Source organism: Chelonia mydas, chromosome 2 (assembly GCF_015237465.2).
Source record: "Chelonia mydas isolate rCheMyd1 chromosome 2, rCheMyd1.pri.v2, whole genome shotgun sequence".
Classification (NCBI taxonomy): domain Eukaryota; kingdom Metazoa; phylum Chordata; order Testudines; family Cheloniidae; genus Chelonia; species Chelonia mydas.
The window spans coordinates 242,408,688-242,431,852 of NC_057850.1; the positions used below are offsets into that span (position 1 = coordinate 242,408,688).

The 23,165-nt window shown below is 40.1% G+C and overlaps 1 protein-coding gene across 6 annotated transcripts in view; it reads right to left on the minus strand.

Annotated features, from left to right (window-relative positions):
• Positions 1-23,165, minus strand: part of DNAJB6 (DnaJ heat shock protein family (Hsp40) member B6) — a 95,262-nt gene that overhangs the window by 46,501 nt on the left and 25,596 nt on the right. For all 6 annotated transcript variants that reach the window (XM_007054112.4, XM_037891072.2, XM_027830894.3 and 3 more), the window contains 5 exons: positions 19,924-19,983; positions 18,366-18,476; positions 8,314-8,445; positions 7,504-7,645; positions 2,795-2,865 (listed from right to left, as the gene is read on the minus strand). In XM_007054112.4, coding sequence (XP_007054174.1) covers positions 2,795-2,865; positions 7,504-7,645; positions 8,314-8,445; positions 18,366-18,476; positions 19,924-19,983 — 516 coding nt within the window. The remainder of the gene's footprint in view (positions 1-2,794; positions 2,866-7,503; positions 7,646-8,313; positions 8,446-18,365; positions 18,477-19,923; positions 19,984-23,165) is intronic.

Genomic DNA, 23,165 nt, shown 5'->3' on the forward strand with positions numbered 1-23,165 from the left:
CCTTTGTGTTGCAGGTGCACAATGGATCTATATGGGGGAGGAAGGGGTGGAGGTCAGGATTTGATTTTTATATCCAGAATGAACAGCAAGTGACAATTAAAGAGTGAGAAGTATGGCTTTATTCTGAAACAGCACTCTGCATGTTGAAACAATGTGGAGCCTTAAAGTCTTTATACCACTATACATGGAAGTGGGATTGCCAGTCAAGTAATAGAGCCGGGACCAAATCAAAAACAGTTATTTGGTTCAAGGTCAACTCCCTCAGATGACTGTGTGTAGGTTTTTATTTTTTAAATACTGTGCAGGTCTTTTACTGATTGACTAATTAGAGTGATGGGACCAACTGGCCAGCTTTTTTTATGGGGGTGGGGGGGGGGGGGTTATTTTCTCTTTTTACTTGAGGAGTGCAATGTTGCCATGTTTCATAACTACACAGTGCCTACCCCTGAAATCAACAACTATGGAAATCTGAAGGCAGAGAAAAGCACCATCCAGACTGGGTCGTAAGTGAAGTCACCATGTTAAGCTCTCACTATGCAATTTACAACTCAGCTTATGCCAAACAGCTAAATGAAGAGCCACATGTATTTCATAGGTAGGAGTTGTAACACACTGAAGTCATGCCAGTAGAAGGGGGTGTGTGTGTGTGTGTGTGTGTGTGCGCGCGCGCGCTAACATTTTCAGACCTAATTACAAATGTATTTCAAACCATTTTAAGTAACTTCTTGTTTTTCTGTTTAGTCATCTTTTGGGCAACAAGTGCAAGAGAGGAAAACTGACAAGGAAACAATGTAGAGTTGCTAGATTAAGTTTTGAGCTTCTATTACAAGGTCTTGGCATATACTTTAAAAATGTACATACCTTTTGATCTCCCAACCTTAAAGTATAACTTTTATATTTCATTCCTTCTCCTACCCTCTTTAATTGTTTGACTATAAAATTGAGGGGGAGAAAATTTTAAAATTTTGTAACCTCACAGTGTTTAACCTCACTGCAGTCACCAACAATTAATACAATTTGTTAGGTTATTTGTTCTTGGTTTAAGTTGAATCAGTTATCCTGAAGAATAGTTTGCCAATTTTTTCCATCTACCTCCTGAACTTTAATTCTCAGACATTCAATAGTGTAACATCACAGACCGTATTCTCTAGAAAGGATTAACTGATCACTTCAAAACCATACACTTTGAGGTCTTACATAACATATCCGGAAGTTAAACTAGCCTAAATAATTCACAGTAGGCCAGATGTTCAGAGCTAGCTGCATGCATAAAACTGCACATGCATCACTTCTACATAAATACCCAGTGCACAAAATACCTGATGAATGAGCATAAATATCTACTGTATAAAGCAGGTATAGAGGAGCTTTGCAAACCATTGCTTTTGCCTAGCTTTGAAAAAAAAAAATCTACAAATTAGTACTTTGCCTCACTCCCCATTCCATTAATGTAAGTAGGCACTTTTCTGCATTTTTAGTGTTGGTTAGTAAGTGTGTAAACCAATGGTACTCAAGTCTATGCAGCTGAAGACACCGCATTAATAGCGGGTTTATATAGTTACTCACTTCCTTGACGACTCAGTTTTGAAGATGCTGACATTTATGAATCACATTTACTCTTCCTTTTACATCTATGCCAGAACATTAGAAAACACTGCTAATATAGGTATTTTGGGTTTGCTTTTCATTTACTGACAGATATCGATAATTTTGTGGAAGTCTATCTACAGATGGGCATGTTGCCCCATATATGAAGAAAAGGACTTTTAATGCAGTGTTTTCAGAGATATTGTATACTTGTGTTCGACATCTTAGTTACAAGACAATGCAGAGTATTACTTTCGGACAAATTGAAATGTATACATTGGGGGGAAGTGACAGTTATCCAGCCAGTTCTGGGGAAAACACCCTATAGATAGATACTTCACATTAGGTTTGGAAAGGAAACTAAAAGCCATGTTTTCAGTCACATTGAAGAAAACATTTGCAAGAAAAGCCCCTCGGCCTGAAGCCTGAAGGAAGCAGGTGTTGAAAAGCAAAATATGGTTCCCCACTTGCCCAAATCACACAGACACAAGGCGGCTACAAATGCCATCCATGAAAGAATGCACCACAAACATCAGCATTTATTCATTTTGAATTTAGCAATTGACAAAAGACCCAGCTCACCAGCTTTACTTTTTGTTGTTTTCCTAGGCTTAAACATTACATATTTAAACATTGTCAGAACTTACTAAGTTGTTGGCATTCATGCACAACTAGAAAACATCCTTAATTTATTTAAACCAGAAATGCATTACTAGGAACGTATTAACATCTTTCACTACTAAATATTAAAAAAAGTTGAAATTATGGAAGAGTTCATCCTTGAAATGTTAATTTCACAGCAGACAAACTACTAGTTGGCTCACATTTCAAACAAAATGGGAAAAGCAAGATTCATGCTAGTGGTTAGTGTACATTTTGCCTAGCACTACTGAAGGATCACGGCTAACCTTGGATCATGTTTAATAAAAAGCAAAGTGCATACAGAAATTTACAACAATTTAAGGACAAAAAATGGTCCTACTGATGTGGTCCCAACAATTAACTCAAAAGTCTATGACAAATACCATGAGCTCCGATGAGCTGTTTATAAATACTTTAGATTAAGTACAGATACTGAAAGAGTTCGTTTGAAATCTTCAAAAAAAATGTTCCTGTTACTCCTCAAATGGTGCTTGTTATAGCTTAAAATTTCTGTTAACACGTGCGTTGAATTACTTGTTATCCAAGCGTAGCAGCTGCTCCTTACCATTTACTGTTAATGACTTTAACTGGCCATCTTCTTCAACTTCCACTCTCTCTTGTCCATTCTCAACAATTCTGTAGGACAAAAATTCATTTAATCATAGTTTTAAAGCATTTTCAATATGATCAAAGTACACCACACATGTGGATATTTAGGTAATGAAATACATTGCCAAGTCTAGGGCCAAAGCTTGGCTGATGCAACTGCAGTAAGTGAGTGATCGCATTCAACAGTGGAGAAGCCACAGTAATTAGCATCTTCTTTCCCACCCCACTGAAAACCCTTTCTGGAAGCGACTCCTAGTCACTGCAGCTGAAGGGGCACTCTATTCTCCATAATCATAGTTCTCCTCTTAGGCTGAAGTTCTCATCTCTTTCCTTTTCTCCCCACCCTCCCATTCAAAAAGCATCATATGCAATTTTAGTTTTGCGTTTCAGTTAAAAGTAGTAGTTAGGAATTGTGGCAGTTCCGGCTCAGACAGCTGTGTTCAGCATAGTGTGTTTTATGGTGTATGTTTTCCCCACAATATTACACTGATATGTTTTAGTTAAGCAGGATGAACCACCACAGAGAACATGTGCAACAGCACCAAAATAGTGCTACACAGCATGTGCTTAACATGGCCAAGTTAAGGTTCACAAGCAGGATTAACTTTTGCATCTCGATTGGTTTTCACCAGGCAATCTTGACAATGCATGTAGGGTTTACCTCCCCTTGTTAAAATGTTTAATGTGCAATTTTGGGTTTGCAAAGCAAACCATTTTATTCCCTTGTCACTGAATTATAATTGCTTGTTCAAAGCACAAACGTAAGCCATATTTAGGGCTGGTCTGCATTACATACTATCCGTAAGTAACCTGTGTTTAGAGTACAGAAATATGTAGAAGCTTTTCACTTCATAAATCAATTGATAGAATTCTGTTTTGATGATCAGACAGAGGAAGGATCTATTCAGTAAAGAATCAGAGACAACAGTTGCTGTGGTTGGTAGGAAGTTTGATGAACAGGCAGATACACTCTGTTCTCTCCAAAGACAACTACCTGCTCTTTCTCAATGTCGACTGATCAATGTTTGCTTGGTTTTTTTTTTAAATTATATAACTATACCCAAATTTCAGAGAGAAAGTAAGTAGTAGTAGTGGCCAGGAACTCTTCCTCGCTTGGTCACAAGATGGTAGTCTTCTTTCAAAAGTATACTATTATTGTCATCATTCAAACATCACCCCTTTTCTCAGAGTGCTAGTTATGTTGAGCACAGTACATCTGTGTCCTGTATGTTGCACAGCTTCTTATTGGCTTTGGGGAGCAATTCAGTCTTATTTCTACTAAACTTAAAGATAGAGATCCTGTCCATCCTGCACCTTAACATTTGTAACAAGTTTGTGGCCTGGGTTGTTCTAAGCATCGTTTGTTACATGTAGAGAGTTACCACTTTGTTAACCACCACGTCAGCTAACAGCATTTTGCTCCTAGACTGAAACAACTGTCTTCCTATAAGCAGTTAGCCACACTTGTTTGCTCTGTGGACAGAATCTTCTAATCATGTCTGCATAAAGTAATTAATTTGGCCTGTTCTTCCCAAGTCTATGCAACAGGACACGACATGAGGTACTGCCCTGCTTTCTGTCTGAATGTCTTCTGAGCTATTGATTCCTTCATGATGCACTATGAAACAGCTGTCCAGATTTTCCCAGAACCCACTATACAATGGTTTGACCATATGAAGTAGTTGTGAAGACTGAAAAGCTGCTGTGTGGACACAAACTGTACCATGTTACTTTTAAGTGGTTGAGATGACTCTGCCTCTTAACTGGTTACAAAAGCCATGGGTAAAGTTATGTAATGGATTACAGACACGGAGACAGCCTCCCAGCCAACAGCAGAGACTTTCTACTTCATAGTCCAGATAGGTCAGTTCCTCCAGGCTGACAGAAGGTCCTCAACCTTTTTTCCCTGAGGGCCCCCCCATGCTATAAAAACTCCACAGCCCAGCTGTGCCACAATAATTGGGCCAGCATTAGGAGGTAGTAAGAAACTGCCTGGGGGTCCCACATCAGGGGGAACTGTGAAACTAAATTGCTCAGGCTTTGGCTTCAGCCCTGGGTAGTGGGGCTGGGTGCTCTGGGCTGCAGTCCCATGCAGCAGGACTTCGGCTTTCTGCCCTGGGCCCTACCGAGTCTAACACTGGCCATGCTTGGCGTACACCCCCTGAAACCTGCTCATGGCCTGCCAAAGGCCAAGGACCCCTGGTTGAGAACCACTGCTCTATTGAAATTCTTCCACACGGGTTTGCCAGGGTTTGCTTTTGCTAACTTGCAGGGCATGATGCAAGGCCTATCTAGTTAGGCCTTGTCTAAGCATCATTTTGAACGCAAACTGTAGCTCAATGACTGAGGAAGGACTGCAATTTCTGTGTCACGGTATTTGTCCAGTTGACACTGGATAAATACCAAAAAACACTGGGGTTTCTGGCACTGTCACTAATTCACTTTAATTACAAAAACGTGTCAAGAGGTTTGTTCTAAGGGACACCTCTCCAGTTAACTTATACAGTAGAACCTTGCATTTTTGCTAGTTTACAGATTGCATAATTCAAACAAAAACCTAGAGGTCTCGCTCCACTTCTTAAAGATTTAGTACGTGGTATTAGTATAGTTCATTGGGCTGAGACCTCATAAGTACTAAGAACACTTCAGTTTGACAACTGTCAATTACATTTATGATGCATATCCTTAATTTACTGCATGGTATTTTGTCACTACTTCATATTTGCAGAGGGTTTCCCCAAGGACTGGTGTAAAATAGTGAGGAGAGGTTCTGATGTGTGTAGTGTTTGAACATTCACTCACCAGTAGTGAGCAATATGTTTTTCCTGGTGGAGAACCTTAACTCCTGCTCTTAGCTTACCTGACAGATCAGACAAGACTATCTGCACTTCAAATCCATACGGTCAGTAGGGACACTGAAAAGTTCACTTTCACTGATGAGCCTCCCATCCAGTAGGCTTCCCAAGCAACAACTCAAAACAGAGGCTGGGGAAAGTTGGAGCATAGCTTAGACCATCTGCTACGCTTTTCATGCTACTTACAACCAGAAAACTGGGGTTGGAGCAGAACAGTGGCCTCCCAATCCCCAATCAGTAGCTCCACCGGTGAAGGGAAAGCAAGAGCATACTCCTTTTCTCTTCCAGCAGCCTGGAGAGGAGGGCTTCAGTTTTCAGACGCTTACTAGCTAAAAGCCAATACTAAAAGACGCATCACCCCTGAGCAAGTTCCAATGATAGCAGCATTTTGGGAATCCCAGTATCCACTCCCTGCCCAGCAGCTGACGGGTTGCTGAGCTTCTCAGCAGGTATACCCAAGCATAAAAAGAGATCACATGTATTCAGGATATAAAGGGGAAATAAAAGAATTAATGTTGTAACATGGCCTACAGCCCTCAGGCCTGTAAGATATTTAGCTTAGCCAAACAAGGCCTCAGGACTAAAGACACACTTGACATAAAGCAACTAACCAGTAAGTGACCTAGATCAAAATTTGTCACAAGATAGCAATGACCCTACATCACAAGATATCATAAGATTGTTCCACTGCTGCTAAACTTTCTGCTATTTAGGAAATATATATTGTAATGTACTGGTGAAAGCTGGTTATAATATTTTTTGGATTTTGAAGCCATTTCAGTATGCTAGCCGCAAGTTATGGTGACTCAGTAATGTAAATATTAATAGAATAAGGAAAATTAACAAACGGTCCCATTTTTCATAGGCTATTCCAAAGGTAGTGGGAGATGGAAGTTCAAATGAGGAAAAGGGGTGGAAACCCTCAAATATGCATGAACCCCTGTGGGCATCAGCCTAACACATTATAAAAACTGTATTCTAATCTACATGCCTTGGATGACTCCCACTGGTGATGATAACAATGACAATGAAGATGAGTATATTGACCGACACTGTGGGGATCCCCGCAGAAGATGTGAGTGATGCCAGTCACAGGGCTAAACGCATTACACTCTATCTGCTGTTGTATTTCAGTGTTTGTGGGATTACCTATCTGTTTAGTAGATTTGCTAATAAAAAGGGACTTGTGATAAACTTTAGTTGTTTGTCCTGTACTCCTCAGGTCTCATTCTAACAACATTGGTAATCTTCCTGATGGTGTAGCTATTCAAGAAACTGAACCCTTATCAACTACTGTGAAAGAAAAGAAGTTAATCAATACACCAATCCATCAATTAGGCTACACAGGATACTGCTGCTAAGGGTTTTCCCCACTTTTGAATAAACTCTTGGCTACAGGGCATTAGGTACTTTTTGCCCAACCTCTGCATCCTTACATATACTGTAGCAGGGAACCATCCTGTAATGGCAGGGAAAGAAAAAAGAATCAAATAGGTCTATCATTACAATTCACACAGAATTGGATATCTATGTTATTACATTTTGGGAAACCAAAACAGTAAGGGTAAAGAAAGTTATCATCAGAAAAATATTGACGAATTCTATTACAACAACTCGCATTGTACCAAGTATCAGATGGGTAGCTGTGTTAGTCTGTATCCACAAAAACAACAACGAGGAGTCCGGTGCCACCTTAAAGACTAACAGATTTATTTGGGGACGAAAGCTTATGCCCAAATCTGTTAAGTCTTTAAGGTGCCACCGGCCTCCTCATTTTTGTTACAACATTTATCTTGTTTATATCACTTACCTCTTTGTAGTAATTTTTCTGCCATTAACTATTTTAGTAGAACTTGATACCGATTTGAAGCTACCCATCCCACCGCCACCAAATGACGTAGAGGAGAACGAAGTAAGGCCCCCGTGTCCCAGTGAACCAAACGAAGTAAAACCTGGGGGGAAGACATGATAAGTATTTGACTAAAGCACTGTAAACATAATTTCATCAGAAACCGTTTAACAACTGTTCTACTTTAGGAAGGTCTGCTGGACCATCAAATTTTGATCTATTAATTCTAGCTCCCCAATTTCAAATACCAAAGTTACTCAATTTCAGAGTTGCTAGGTAACGGTTACTCCCACTGAATTCAAGTGGAGTTGCAAAAACTAGACCTTTAGCATTCAACTAGGCTCCAATAATTGAGAGCACTTGGAGTTCATAATCTTGTTTAAAGGCGCACACTATTGCAGTCCCTTTTTCGGAGACCTCAAGAACACTGAACACACCCCCTGGTAAGGCAAGTAACGCTGATATAGAAACTGATATACTAAGAGGTTAAGACTTGTCCAATGTAATGGTGTCAGTAAAAGACCAAAAAGCAGAATAGAGCCAATTTCCTTCTAACAGGGCTTACACTCTTTTTTCATGAGATTTTAGCTATATCAAATAATACTCTACAATACCGTGGCTCTATTTAAACTAGGGGACTCTACAGGTAGATGTAACAGGACTCAGTGTTGTATATGATTTTTTAACTGCATTGTACCAATTTACTGTTCCAGAGAAACTCCCTCTCTAGCAATATTAAATTTGGCTTGAAGTTTGCTTTAGAATATTTACCTGTATCAAATGAAGAAAAGCCACTCCCAAATGCAGGAAATCCACTAAATGCAGAGAAAAATGGCCCACCACCTCTGTTTCTGTTCCCACGTTGACCTCGTCTGTTTCCAAATAAGTCATCAAAAGGATCTTCTACAAACAAAAACCAGGTTTTTATACAGGAGGTTGAAGTGATCAGTTTTATTCAGTAGTTCCTATATTTAATAAGTATGAGGACTTCTAGTAGAGAAGGAAGTTTCTTGCACCTTCCTCTGGTACTAGTCACTGTCTGACAGAATATCTGAGCACAGATCTGATTCAGTATAGCAATTCTGTGTTCCTTTGATACCTGTAAGAGACCAATATTACTCATACACCCCCAACTCTTTTTGGTCTCCAGAACTTTAAGTACTATTATTAAAGTAATGGCATGCTGAAAATAAAGTCCTGCTTCCTTAGTGCTGTGCCAGTTTGCAAATGACGAGTAATCAGGGGGAACATGCAGAAATTCACTTTTCAGCAGAGAAATGTGTTCCACACCAGTTATGCTATATAATCAAACCTTATCATTTATACAATAGCTATGTATGTTCATATATGCACACAAAAAAAATCCATGTTTTATACCAAATTCATGTAGGTTAGATACCAAATTCACGTCAGTTAACATCTGTGTAATTAAGAACTTGTCTCCTCACATGGCCATTAACTATAAAACACACTTTGCTTTAATTGTGCTATCAAGAAATGAGGACTTTTTCTGGTTCCAAGAGGCAACTATCTGCTTGCTATTCATCAGAATGTCAAACATCTGAAATTACAACAAGAGAAGCCCTTCTCTCCGTAGAACACCTTGTCTGTCAAGCTGTGTTTTGGGGCTTAAACTTAATATTGTTGATGTGATTAAGTTTGATTCAACCCCTAAATATTCAAGACTTCTTGTATAATTTCATTCAAGGTTTATCCAAGAACCACGCCCACCACGACTCTGCTTAAGACAGGCTCAATGTATGTTAGTGTTCCGTTAAGACTGAAATTTAAAGGGTATTGGAAACCGGGAATTAAAATAGTCATAATACAACTTTAAGTGATCTGCAAATGTTTTAGTTTAGTTTAAGTTAGCTAGTTGGAGGGTTAGATGCTTAAGAGGAAATTCGGACGGTAAGAGCTTTATGGGAAGAAAAAAAATAAGGGCTGAAGGCAGTGCTTAATTTGTAATGAAAGAGGTCCTGGGGCTCAAGCAATTTTTATTTTTTATTTTTTTAAATAAAAAACACACTTTCATAACTGGTGTAACAAGCCCAGAGGTGCTCGGGCTATGAACTGCCAAATCTCAAGGTGCTGGGACTCGCACAAATTAACTTCAAAATGTCCTTCAGCCAGTGCTTAAACTCAAAAGCCTATAGCTGGATTTAAAAAAAAATAAACTGGCAGGCCACTGGTTCTATTCCCTGGCACAAATATGATTTTTTAAGGTTATAAAACACTGGTCAGAGACTAATAAGTAAATATGGAATACCTATATGGAAGTTATTACTTCATAGAAAGTTACAGAAGAGGTGTCCAGATAAAAGGGAAATTCCACTAGCATACTACAAATAAAGAAACTGAAGTTTGAGTTTTACATCATACTAGCATAACATCAGCATTTTGCAGGACCATGATTTACACAACACAATGTACCATTAAGGTGGAGATCTTTAATGCTGAACGTAAGCTATTTTGGATTTCAGTTCCCATTGCAGCAGAACTTTACAAGACCTATATTACACAGCACAGGACACTGGAAACATTTACAAAATATTTTACAAATATGAGTTATCTACAGAACAACAGTTTTAGGCATGTTAGCCTGACCTGTGATGAAATGATGTTGAAAAATGTAATGTTGCAAAAACAATAGTTTAAAAGTGAAATGTAAGAAGTTATTTTCCAACATACGAGGTCTGTAATAGCATTTATATTTTCTTCAACTATAGAATTTTCCAATTCTAAAACCAATCTCAGCGTGATGTTGCAGAGAATGGAAGATATTCTCATGCAGGATAAGAGTTAAGCATATACTTAAGTCCCATTGAAGGCAATATCTAAAGTTAAACACGTCTCTGCTTTCCTGAATCTGGGCCACTGTCATTTTCAGTGACTTGAGAATAATCACTGTACCAATTAGAATTCCAAGTTGATTTTAAATGAAGATCAGAAACCAAGAGCAGGTTCCCTCCCTCCCCCATTAAAATCCAGTTCCCACCAAGGCTGGAAGCCCGATTACTGAGAGCTAGTGAAATGACTACAGTACAAGTTTAAAAAAAAAAAAAAAAAGATGAACTGAAAGGAAATGGGATTTTTAGCCACAGTTTAAACCTCTGCTTGGTTTGCTTACACCTACTTAACATGAATGACAAAATTAACACATTTTGAATAAAGGAAGCCTTTGTTGGAGAGCGCCAATACTCTTACCCCCATCAAATATGATGTTAAGAACTCACAATAATCCCTTACAACTCTCACTGGTCCTCCCACAAAACCAAGGAATACAGACCAGACTATAAATTTGTGAGGTAAAATATAGGAATTGTTTTTCTCCCCCCAAAGGCTTTCAGCTTCTCTTTTCCATCAAAAACCCCAAAGATTTGTAACAACCTCAATGTTTAAAAAAAAAAAAAAAAATCCTTTGTAGATTACCTTTAACACTATATGTGCGTTAGCAAATCTGACAAACTCTTGGAAATATTAAATTCTAATAATATTTTTGTGCCAAGTCATCATACTCCTGGAGTAGTAATTTCAAAGACTAGCATATGCGAGTCTCACTCCAGCATATTAGCTAGCAAATAACGCCACCGCAGTTAACAGTGCTATAGTCCAATATTTATTCCTGCTAGTTAGAGAATGACTCACTAGTGAGTTATGAAGGTCATTCACTCATGCATACAAGTGATCTATATTATATTACTGCCCACTATTATGCTTCCTATTTATAGTCCAGTTTATCTTCAGTTACCTGGCATTAAAATAAAAAAAAGAACACACACTCATGTCAAAGCTATACTATATATTTTTATAATCCACTGCATCATTGGCCACTTACAGGTGACCTGGGTCAGACCCATTATCTCCTTATCCCGGTCACAACAGCAACACAAGCTAGGAGGAGCATGAAGGAGATGGACTATGGAAGTCTCCAGGCTCTTGCCATCACTACTCATGATACATGGGCTTACCCTACATTTAAATTATATCAGCAAAGCTGTGTCAGTCAGGGTGTGAAAATAAAACCAAAACCAAAAACACCCCACCATACACTCAGCTGACAGAGCTACGCCAATAAACCCCAGTGTAGACAGAGTTACGCTGATAGGACAATGCTTCAACAAATGTAGCTAACACTGTCAAGAAAGGTGGTGTTCTGACCCCAAAAGAAGAAACTCCTTCTGCCAGCACAGGTTGCACCTATGCTAGGGGGCTATGCCAACATAGGGTCCATAAGATAGCTGTAGATTTAGACTCCAGGTGTTCCTCCCCTCCCCTCCCCCCCCCCCCCCCCCCCGCATGACCCTGCCCGCTTCCATCGCTGCAACCCTGAAGCTGCCCAGACCTCATTCCCCATCTTTAATGCTTAGTCCTCCACTTTCAACCCTGTAGATTACACCATGCACACTTCACCAGTGACTTACTCTCACTTAATTTTAAGTGCCACCCAAAAAACACACAGAACAAGCACATATTTGTAAAAAATGGAATTTGACATGCTTATGATCACGTTGCACATAATATTGCCTTTCCCTCCTCAATCTTAACTGTTTTCTTAGAATTGCAAGCTCAGAGACTTGTTTCCTTTGCTTTTGTACAGAGCCTATGCATGCTTCCAGAACATACTGATTGTTGGCTGTAATCAGCATCAAGCTACTGAAATTCAACTATTTTGGAATTCAAAGACAGTTATTTAATGTATGTATACATAAGTTGTGGACAGATGTAATTTTATCTTGGTTTCAGACAGTAGTATAGATCAGGGGAGCACTGAATTATGTACAAGCCCCTCCCCTCATATGTACAATCTAGGTTTTATAGTTCTCCTAAAAAATAAAAAATTTATTGAGATTATATTAGTCATTGGGAAAGAGTCAACATGGCTTTTGTAAGGGGAACTTATGCTTCACCAATCTATTAGAATTCACTAAGGGAGTCAAGAAGCACATGGACAGGGTGGTCTGGTTGATATAATGTACGTGGAATTTCAGAAAGCCTTTGACAAGGTCCCGCACCAAAAGCGCTGAAGCAAAGTAAACAGTCATGGGATAAGAGGGAAGGATCTCTCATGGAACTGATTAAAAGAAATTCCTACTTTTGTTTCCTAAATTATCAATTTTCACAATGGAAAGGGGTAAACAGTTAGGTTCCCCAAGGACCTGTACTGTTCAACCTATTCATAAATGATCTGGAAAAGGGGTTGAACAGTAAGGTGGCAAAATTTGCACATGATACAGTGATTGGAGTGTTACTAGACGATCTCACTAAACAGGGTGACTGGGCAACAAAATGGCAGATGAAATTCAATATGGATAAATGGAAAGTAATGTATACTGGGAAAAAGTCCCAGCTATACATACAAAATGGCAGGGTCTAAATTAGCTGTTGCTGCTCGAGAAAGAAATCTGACTCATTGTGGATAGTTTGGGGCAGGGGCTGGTGGGAATCTACTCAATGTGCAGAGGCACTCAAAAAACCTAACAATGTTAGGAACCAGTTGGAAAGGGATAGATATTTTTTCTTACTATCATAATGCCACTATATAAAACCATGGTACACCCAGATCTTGAATACTATATGCAGTTCCAGTCACCTCATCTAAAAAAAAATTTGAACTGGACAAATACAGAGAAGGGCAACAAAAATTAGGAATATACAACAGCTTCCAAACAAGAAATTAAAAAACAGGAACATTTCAGCTTAGAAGACAGGCCTGGGAGAGGTCTATAAAATCATGAATGGTGTTGAGGAAAACAAAAAAAGTGTTATTTATCCCTTCATATAACACAAGAACTAGGGGTCACCCAATGAAATTAAAACAAACCAAAGTACCTCACACAACGCGGTCAACCCACAGACCTCCTTGCCCATAGGATGTGAAAAACAGAAGCACAAGTGGGTTCAGAAAATAAATTAGATATCTTTGTGGAGGATAGGCTCATCAATGGCAATTAGCCAAGATAGTCAAGGACAACCACCATGTTCTTGGGTGTCCCTAAACCTCCGACTGCTGGAAGCTGGGACCAGATGACAGGAGTGGATCACTTAATCAACTGCCCTGTTTTGGCCATTCCCTCTGAAGCACCTTGTACTGGCCACTGTTAAAAGACAGGCTACTGGGCTACACCAGGGGTCCTCAAACTGTGGGTCAGGACCCCAAAGTGGGTTGTGACCCCATTTTAATGAGGTCACCAGGGCTGGTGTTAGACTTGCTGCGGCCCAGGCCTGAGACCGAAGCCCGAGGGCTTCAGCCCTGGGCAGTTGGGCTACGGTTACTTGCCCCCTGCTGAGGGCAGAAGTGCTTGGGCTTCAGCTTTGCACCCCCCCAGCCCAGGGTGGTGTGGCCATGGGCAGGCTCAGGCTCCAGTCCCCACTCCCGGGGATGTGTAGTAATTTCTGTTGTCAGAAGAGGGTCACAATTTGTTCTCTCAATTATTTGTTCTTGTTCAGAACTTTGAGTAGTAAGCATAGGTGCTCAAATACTTACTGGGGGGGGGGGGGGGGGGAGAACCTAGCCTAACCAGAAGAGGGCAAAATTTTTCAGCCAAAACACTACTCTAAATATGCAGCTCCCAGTTGACCAAGTCATTTTATGAATGTGTGTTGATTCTGGTCAACTGCTTTAAAAAAAAAAAAAAAAAGCAAATATTTTTCTTTTGGGGCTAGTTCCTAGGAACCTACCAACATTTAGGCAGAATGGTGGTACGTCCCTCCCCGACTTTTTACTCAGTAACCCAGTAGTTAGAGCACTCACATAGGATAAGAGATGTGGGCCTGAGTCCCTTCTCCAGAGCAGGTAGTTGAATCTAGAAGTGTGGGAGGCCCAGCTTCAAATCCCTACTCTGGAGAAGGGACTTGAGCTCAGGTCTCCCACCCCCAGATAAGTGCCCTAAACCACTGGTTTACTGAATAAAAAGTGGGGGAGCGACACCACCATCCCACCTAAATTTTGGAGTTAGGCTCTTGAGTCCCCTTGTGAATATAAACCTTTGATTCCAAATCAAAATGAAGCATTTTGAATGGAACAAAAACATTGTTTCACCAAACTGAACTATGGAAATTTTGATTCATTGAAATTTCGGGGGGGGGGGGGGGGGGGGGGGTGTTTGAACTGCCATTGACAGGGGGAGAGGGGGAAAATCAGTTATTCACTGCTGTAATGCTGAATCTAATGATAGCTTACTACAGTGCCTCACCCGAGGAGCCCTGCCAAGTTGCAAAATTAGATTTAAAACTATAAACGTCATCTTCCGTTGTTGAAATTAACGGACAATAGTTCATCATTGTGTGCAGTGTTGTTACCCTGTTGGTATATTAGAGAGACAAGGTGGCTGAGGTAATCTTTTATTGGACCAACTTCTGTTGGTGAAAGACAAGCTACAGAGCTCTTCTTCAGGTCTCACATATTGCTTCACCCACCTTGTGTCTATAATAGATCACAAAAGTCTATTTTACAGCAGTAAAAAAAAAATACTGTAAAAGTTTAAGTTAAAAAGGAAAAAACCTGATAATATTGTAGTTCTTTCAAAACGCATTGTAGCTTGGAAGTTTGACGTTAAAGCCACACACACACACACCTTGGCATGGTGTCTGTGTCACAAGAAAAAAAAATTCTGTAAGCAGACAGTGCCTTAAGTCACTCATAAGAGCCAAGAAAAATACATAGTGTATATAGGTGTTAAAGTGGCCTCAGTTGGCGAAGCAGGGAAGACCACAGATATAGTTCTGTAGACCATCCCATCCCTAGTGTTGCACATGCTTGGAGATGGTTCCTCAGTGTTCTCTCATACATCACCACATCTAGTTTTGCTTCTATCAAATGTATTTTTTACATTCTTCTGCTGTGTTCAGCTGTCACTATAGGTCTTCCATCAACTAAAACCTCATCCTTTTCCATTCCTGTAATTTTAAGTTGGAGACGATTTACATATACACCAACACTACATAGGTGTATGAAAGATTAAGCTAGGTTGACAGAAGAGGCCAATTTATTTTACAGACTTTATGCAGAGTCTACCAAAACATACTTCTGGGTACAAGATACTCTTTGAATACCTTGTGATTGTATACTACCTACCCCAACCTGAGAAACACAGCTGTTTCACACTTATCTGCAAATGGCTGTTTTCCTACCTGAAAAGTATTCAAAACTACTTGTGATTTTTCTGAATCTCAAATCTTCACCTTCTTATATGCAGAACCCAATTGCTGGTTGTAAGTTTAGCCACAAGTATTCAGATTTTTACAAACACTGAGTTAATCTTTTGTGGGTCTTGTTGTGATTGAGAGCTGAAGAACAAATTGAATCCAGAGGGCTGAAGTGCTGATAGTGAAAATATTTGTTACACTTCTTCCCACAATCCATCTTAGTAAAGAAACAATGTAAAGAGGAATCAAAACACTCTTTTAAAAATAAAGTTTATTGTTTTAACTAAGAGCTCTTCAGCAGGGCTCCTCCTCCCATTCTCCAGAGGCTTCCCCCTCTGATCTTCTACTAGGCTCCTCCCCTCCACTCTTCTAATCCTACACTGACATCCCTCCTCCAATATTTCATCAGATTCTTCCTCCGCCTATCCTACACCAAGTTCTTCCTCCAGCCCCTCCGCCACTGGATTCTTCTTCCAGCCCCTCTGCTGATTTCTCTGCCATTCCTGCACTATATTCTTCCTCCACAAACCCTTCCTTTGATCCTCCATTAGACTCCTCAGGCAGCCAACTGATGGCCACTGAGTAGAAATCTAAAGAAACATGCCCACTGCAATTAGTAAGTTAGTTCACCATTCTTAGCTACTTTGTCACTTACCAGTACATTATGTCAATGAAGTTGCATGTCATCTTAAAAATTTAAGTCACTGTACCTATAAACTTCTTCCTCCTTTATAAGTGGCCCCATTATCTGGCCACTTAAATAGGAAAGCGGCAATAATAAATGACTTCTATATGCTAACAAAATGGTTTAATATTTGTATTGAACAGTTATTCAAATTATGGATACTTTGTTTTAGAAGCTGATCACTAAAATGAAGATCCCATGTGTTTAAGCATTTTTACTTTGTTATTTTTCTATATATTATACTGAAATGAAATAGTCATACGATTCCTTGAACTCAGTTTAACTACTTAATTTCATACTCACAACAGTTGAGAAATAACCACACCACTCATCAGTACCCAACTTGGAAGTAACTCCCTTTGCTCCTGGATCATTTTTAAGTGTTGCCAGTACTAAAGCTGTCATCCTCAGCTTCACTCCTTCACTACAAGCAGAACACACTTCCTACCCAAAAGTGGAGGAAGGGGAATCTAAAGAGCAATTAAAAAAAAAACGGGGGGGGGGGGGGGGGGGGGGAGGCTAGCTTCTGAATAGGAAACTACAATCTTCTGACTCCTTTCCCTTTCCTCTTAATTTCTCCCCCACCTAAGCCTTTTTTTCTTCCTGCAGGTCAATGGGGCTCATCTCCGAAAGAACTGAAATTTGTTTTTTTTCCATTATCAACACGTAGAGAATCCAAGCCTCTCTTCTGCCTTAAAAACTAAGGTAAAAGAAATACAAGGCCATTAAAAAAAAACCACTTCCCTCTTCTTTAAAGCATTAGAAAACAAGCTTCCCCCCTTTCCCAGGATTTCTTCATTTTTGCATGTTTTGGTAGACTCGGCACAATCTCCAGGAAATAAACTGGCCTCCTCTGTCAATCTAGCTTGACCTTTCATATGCTTACATAGCGTTGGCGTATATGTAAATAGAAAGGCATGGGGAGAGGAAGGAAAAATGGGTTCTGATTAAGATTGTGAAAAGATGTTGGTGCATATGTGTTAGTTTATGGGAAACTTCACTGCTCTCAAAACAAATTCATGGTACAAATCTCTCCCGCTGCACACTCAACCTTAACTGTACATGTGTATAGTGAACATGTAGTAGACAAGCTTCCTCTGACCCACTAATGAATTTTTTCCAAAGATTCCTAGGATAAGACAATGATCTGTGCTCCTTTCCCATTTTGGAGTTAATCATAAAAGTCACCTACTGTTTGCAGTAGTGTTGCATTAATTCATCTTCAGCTCTATGGAATAATCAGGAGGTCTCTTGTTTCACATGTCTTGCCTGTAAACAGGCAGAGAATTCTTCTTGCAATCCTCAAGATGTTACTCCTTCTGGTTCCTTTAGGCAGTTCCAGGAGTGAAAGGCTGAACACAGGATGTGTTCCTTTTATGGATCAAAAGGGGAAACCAGCTGCACTTGCAGAGACTGAATAAGCAGTTTTGCTGAGATCTTTTGTATGGCCGAGGGTGCCTTCGCAAGCATACAGTTCATTGACATGATGCTGGCAAGCATAAAGTATTTTTTAAATGGTTTTGTTTGCCACTAATTTATTTTCTTTAACTCCATGGTAGCCAGAGGCTTTGGAAGCTATTGCTTATGCTTTTTCTTTTGGTGGTGGGGGTGTCATTTTTTCTGACTGTCATGCAGCACCAGACTTGGGAAGAAAGTGTTTTTACGCCATACAGACAGCAACCCACATTTACTAAAGCAGAACTGTTGTGTGTGATTTATTAGTTTTCTTTTAGAAAGACGATAGCAAACTTGATATACTATTTTTAAACAAATCAGACCTTGACAGAGCAAAAACTGACCACAAAACCCTACGTGCAACAGCAAAAAGCAAGGAGGGAGACAGGTGAAAAAAAGAGACTTTTTAAAACATCCAAGAGATCAGTTATAGTTTTCACTCCGGTAAAAGTCAAATTACACACATCTGTTATGTAGAGATGAATTTTAGCCACTACTCTGACGCACCACTACCCCCCAAAAGCTGCTGACTTACCAAAGAAGTCAAATGAGAAGGGGTCCCTTCCTCCAAAAAACTCCCTAAAGACATCTTCTGGGTTACGGAATGTAAATCCATATTCAAATGGGCTGTCAAAATGACTTACACCTGCAGAAAAAGAAGTCACATTTCATAACTCTTCACACTACAGAAGCACAAAATATTTGAGTTGTATGTATAAGCTGTATGTGTTTCTATATTTTCTAACACAGAATTCTAGTTTTTCACAATAGTTCATTCCTGGCTCATTGGATAGATTCTCAACATATTCTTCAAACCACATTTAATACTGCTGATTGAGACTTTCATGTTAAAATTCTCATTCTCCTGAAAAGATCTACTGTCTCTAGAATTACTGTAATCAGTTTTTCTACAGCAAAGGATGTTTCTATTTTTAATAATTGGACAGTCAAAGAGGTCACCCGTAGTTTATTAAACAAAGTTTCAATTTCTCCCCCTCCCGTCACTTGCCAGATATCCCTAAAGTTAACAGTAGCCTACAAGTTACTTCTATCATTTATGTTCTTCTGCAGGTTTCTAGACATCAATATTTATTTCTCATTATACTTAAGGGAACACATCTGACTAAAAATGAAAAGTTTTATTGTCGGAGTTTAGAAAAAAAATCAAAGCTCTTTGTTGGTGTTGAAGTCTGGTGCATCTTTACTTCTGAATCAGTATAATCTTGTGATGGCTTATTTGATAGTCTCACTTGCCAGCTTTTGAATTAGGTCAGTGGTTTTCAACCTTCGTTCTTGTGCAGATCCTTCAAAAAAAATTTTTTTGAATGGAGGTGCAGAGCCCTTTGGAAACCTTAGTCTGCAGACCCTCAGGGGCCTGGCAAACAGGTTGAAAAATCACTGATTTATATTACACAAAGAATCTCTGACTTACACTTGGCAAATACAAGCTAAAATTAGACACTTCAGTTGTTAAGACTATACTTATGATTGTAGACTCTCCCAGAAGAATTTGGGAACAGCTTCTCCTCTGATTTATTATTTGACTACCTAATAGTCTTTCAAAAAGACGACTTAATTATTTTTTTTTTTTAAAGCAAACATGACCAAGTAAAAATGAAACTTTCAGTTTCTGCTTTGCAGGTTAATGTCACATTTGTTTAAAAAGCAACGGATAACGAAGACATTTTAGAAAAATTGTAGTCTCTTCTTTTGGTCTTATGTTTTATAAAAACTTTTCAAAATTTAAATGTTGGGCCAAGTTAGAGTCTAACTTGCTTTTCCTCACTTACTTTGACTATACAGACTAATTCCTGTTACGTTTAAAATATTGTTTTGGACTAGATAGGCAAATTCACTGGCTGGAACTAGTCCTATCAGGGTCATGTCAAGTTGCTACTCTGGTATGTGCTAACACAACATCCCCAGTGGCTCTGTTTCTACATAATTTAATTGCATTTAAGAATATTTTAGCTCTTATGGCTACAAATGCTTTTCAGAGCATGAACCAATCTGTAACTAAAATGAGTCTGCAGAGTGGAACAGTTAAAATCATTCAGATGATATGGAAGAAAAAACATGCCAAGTTTACATACCTCCACCTCCTCCATTTAAGCCTTCTTTTCCATATTTGTCATAGATGTCACGTTTTTTAGCTACAAAAAAAAGTTAATTACATCAGTTAAGCTGCATTTGGAAGCAGGAGAAATGCAGTATGCATCACTAATGTACTCAGTTGAATTTTATCACAGAAAGTTTATTTAAGCCATGTTTGTTACAGAAAATGCAGAGTACAAATATTTTGCTAATCATCATCAAAGCACCGCGGGTGAAGAAAAAACTGTTCTTAAGTGTCAATAATTTAGTTCTAGTAGCTACTAATAAGGTGTCATGTTCACCATCCTGTTTCACGATCTCCATTGAGAGATGCTTTAATATGCTGAAAGGTAGCTCTTTTTTTGGAAGGAAGCCTATGGTCTTCATGTTTGTATATTCAGCAAAATAACTAAAGGCATTGTGACAAAACTGGTAAGAGACTTCGCCACTGTGATATCAGATTGTGGGAAGGCATTTTTCAAAGACTGCTAGGTATGGATGCAGGATGGAAAAGAGCACAAGTCAAGGATGGGCCATTTAACACACACAAAAAGCTGATGAATTATTTGCTTGCCATATTCCGGAGTCCATAGATATGCAACTTCATTGTTAGTAGTCTTTTCCCAGGGCAATTTTTTTTTTTTTTGGAGTGTGGGGGAGGAGAGAAGTAAATCAAGTCTGCATTATAAGAGTTCAGGCTGCTGTCTCAGTAATCAAAGTTCAGAGTGAAGAGTTCTGCCAGGTAGAACATCGGGCTTTTTGCTCCAGCAGCTCAGACACTATTCTGGAAGTGAAAGCAAGAGACTTGCCGGAGCATTTGACAAACTAGACACACTCTGATCCAACACCTATTGTAGTCTTCTCATTGGACTTTAATGGGAGTCTGATCAGGAACTTCAGGACTGTTTTTTCGCTGAAGACAATCACTTTTAACAGTTAACATATTGGGATATTATAAAGAATTTAGTAAGACACCATATCTAAAAGGGATTGTGCCTATTCTATAGGCACCAGCCACCATTCACAATCCAAGTCCAAGACAAAATTATCTCTTGGATATTGAAAGCTCTATGAATTCCTTCTGGCTTCAGGTGCTTCACAAGTTTGTACATTACCTACAACACTACCTTTCAATAGAGTGATTTCCCAAAGAAAAAAAACTGAGTATTTTAAATAGCTTGTTAAAAGAGGGAAAGACGGACCAATGAAACAAGAACCTGGGCAACCTAGAACAAAGCAGCAGGCAAGAGACAGGAAGTCCTGCATGTGGGCTGGCAGAACAGAATGTTTATTTTGAGAACTTCATGTTCTTGAAACTACAGGCACAGTGTCTACCAGTCAAATATTCTTTGCATAGATAATCCTTAACAGAACTACTCTTGCCAAAACCCATCTCTGTTCAAAATTCTAATGACAAAATGAATAAAATTATAGGAGAATTGATTGCATCTCACAGAAGCACAGAATCTCAGGGTTGGAAGGGACCTCAGGTCGTCATCTAGTCCAGGGGTCTCAAACATGTGGCCCGCGGAGCTTTTTGCTGCGGCCCGCTAAGCTCCCCTCATCTGCCGCCCCCCCACCAGCACGCCTCATCCCAGTTCCTCTACCTAACTCCAGGCACTTCCCGGTGCCAAACAGCTGTTTGGCAGCACTTAGGGGTTTCCGGGGGAGGAGCGGGGAGCCACGTGCTCAGGGGAGGAGGCGGAGAAAAGGTGGGGATTTGGGGCAGGGGTTGGAATGGGGACTTTGGGGAAGGGTTGGGAAGAGGCGGGGCAGAACAGTGTCAGTGATGCAGCCCTCAGGCCAAATGTATTAGTCTTCATGCGGCCCTCCTAGTAATGTGAGTTTGAGATCCCTGATCTAGTCCAACCCCCTGCTCAAAAGCAGGACCAATCCCCAACTAAATCAAAAATCTCCAACCACTCTCCTGGGTTAAATTAGCCACGTTGAATCAAAGCTACAGTACCTGACGTGTGGATATCAACAGTATGATTTGCGCAGACTGGTTATGAAAAATAACCAAGTTTTATATGCTACATTACACTGAAATAACCATCTTAGTGCAACATGGGAATAGTTGTACCAGATCAGACCAGATATCCATCTAGTCCATTATCCTGTCCCTAACAACGATCAGAGGCAAATGTTTCACAGGAAGGTGCAAGAAACCTAGCGGATGACAGTTATGGAATAAGTTGCCCACAGAGAAAGTTTCGGCCTAGCCCTTATAAATTAGACACCAGAAACCAAAACAGGAGGCAGGGTGAACAAGTCTGTAGCCTACCAAACCAGGCCCTATTTTGAGAGGCAGAGTAGACAAAGGATGGTGCTGCTCTAGCAGAACCTTTCCCATAGTCACTTGCAACAAGTGACGTTCACAAGAACATTTCTGGGGAGGAGGTGGTGTTACTCCTCTATTAACCTGAACATTGGAGAGAAGGATAGGTCCATCAATGGCTAGTAGCCAGGATGGGCAGGGATGGTGTCCCTAGCCTCTGTTTCCCAGAAGCTGGGAATGGGCAACAGGGGATGGATCACTTGATGATTACCTGTTCTGTTCATTCCCTCTGAAGCACCTGGCACTGGAAGACAGGATAATAGGCTAGATGGACCTTTGATCTGACCCAGTATGGCCATTCTTATGTAAAGCAGACAAGCATATGGAAAAAATGGGAGACGTTTCTATATTGTAGGTCTTATACAAATAGTCAAGTTAAGGCTACCAGCAGGAATGAACTTTCATTGCACATGGGTTGGTCATAGGATCTGTCTGGCAGGATTAATGCATATGGAAAACGTGAGTGGTTCCCAAACTTGTTCCTCCACTTGTGCACGGAAAGCCCCTGGTCGGCCGGACCAGTTTGTTTACTTGCCGCGTCTGCGGGTTCGGGCGATCGCGGCTCCCAGTGGCTGCGGTTCGCTTCCAGCGGTTCCCATTGCCCTGGAGCAGCAAACCGCAGCCACTGGGAGCCGCCACCGCCCGAACCCGCAGACGCGGCAAGTAAACAAACTGGCCCGGCTGGCCGGGGGCTTTCCGTGCACAAGCGGCGGAACAAGTTTGGGAACCACTGGAATAGGTGAAGGGGGAAATGCCCAATTGTACCAGTTTACTTTTTTGGGAAGCAGAGAAGGGAGAAGAGTGAAAAAATGTCAAAGGATGAACTAGATTAGTAGGGGAAATGTTCGATGCTTTTAAATACATACACACAAAAAGATAGCTGATAAAGATCTTCCATGGTAT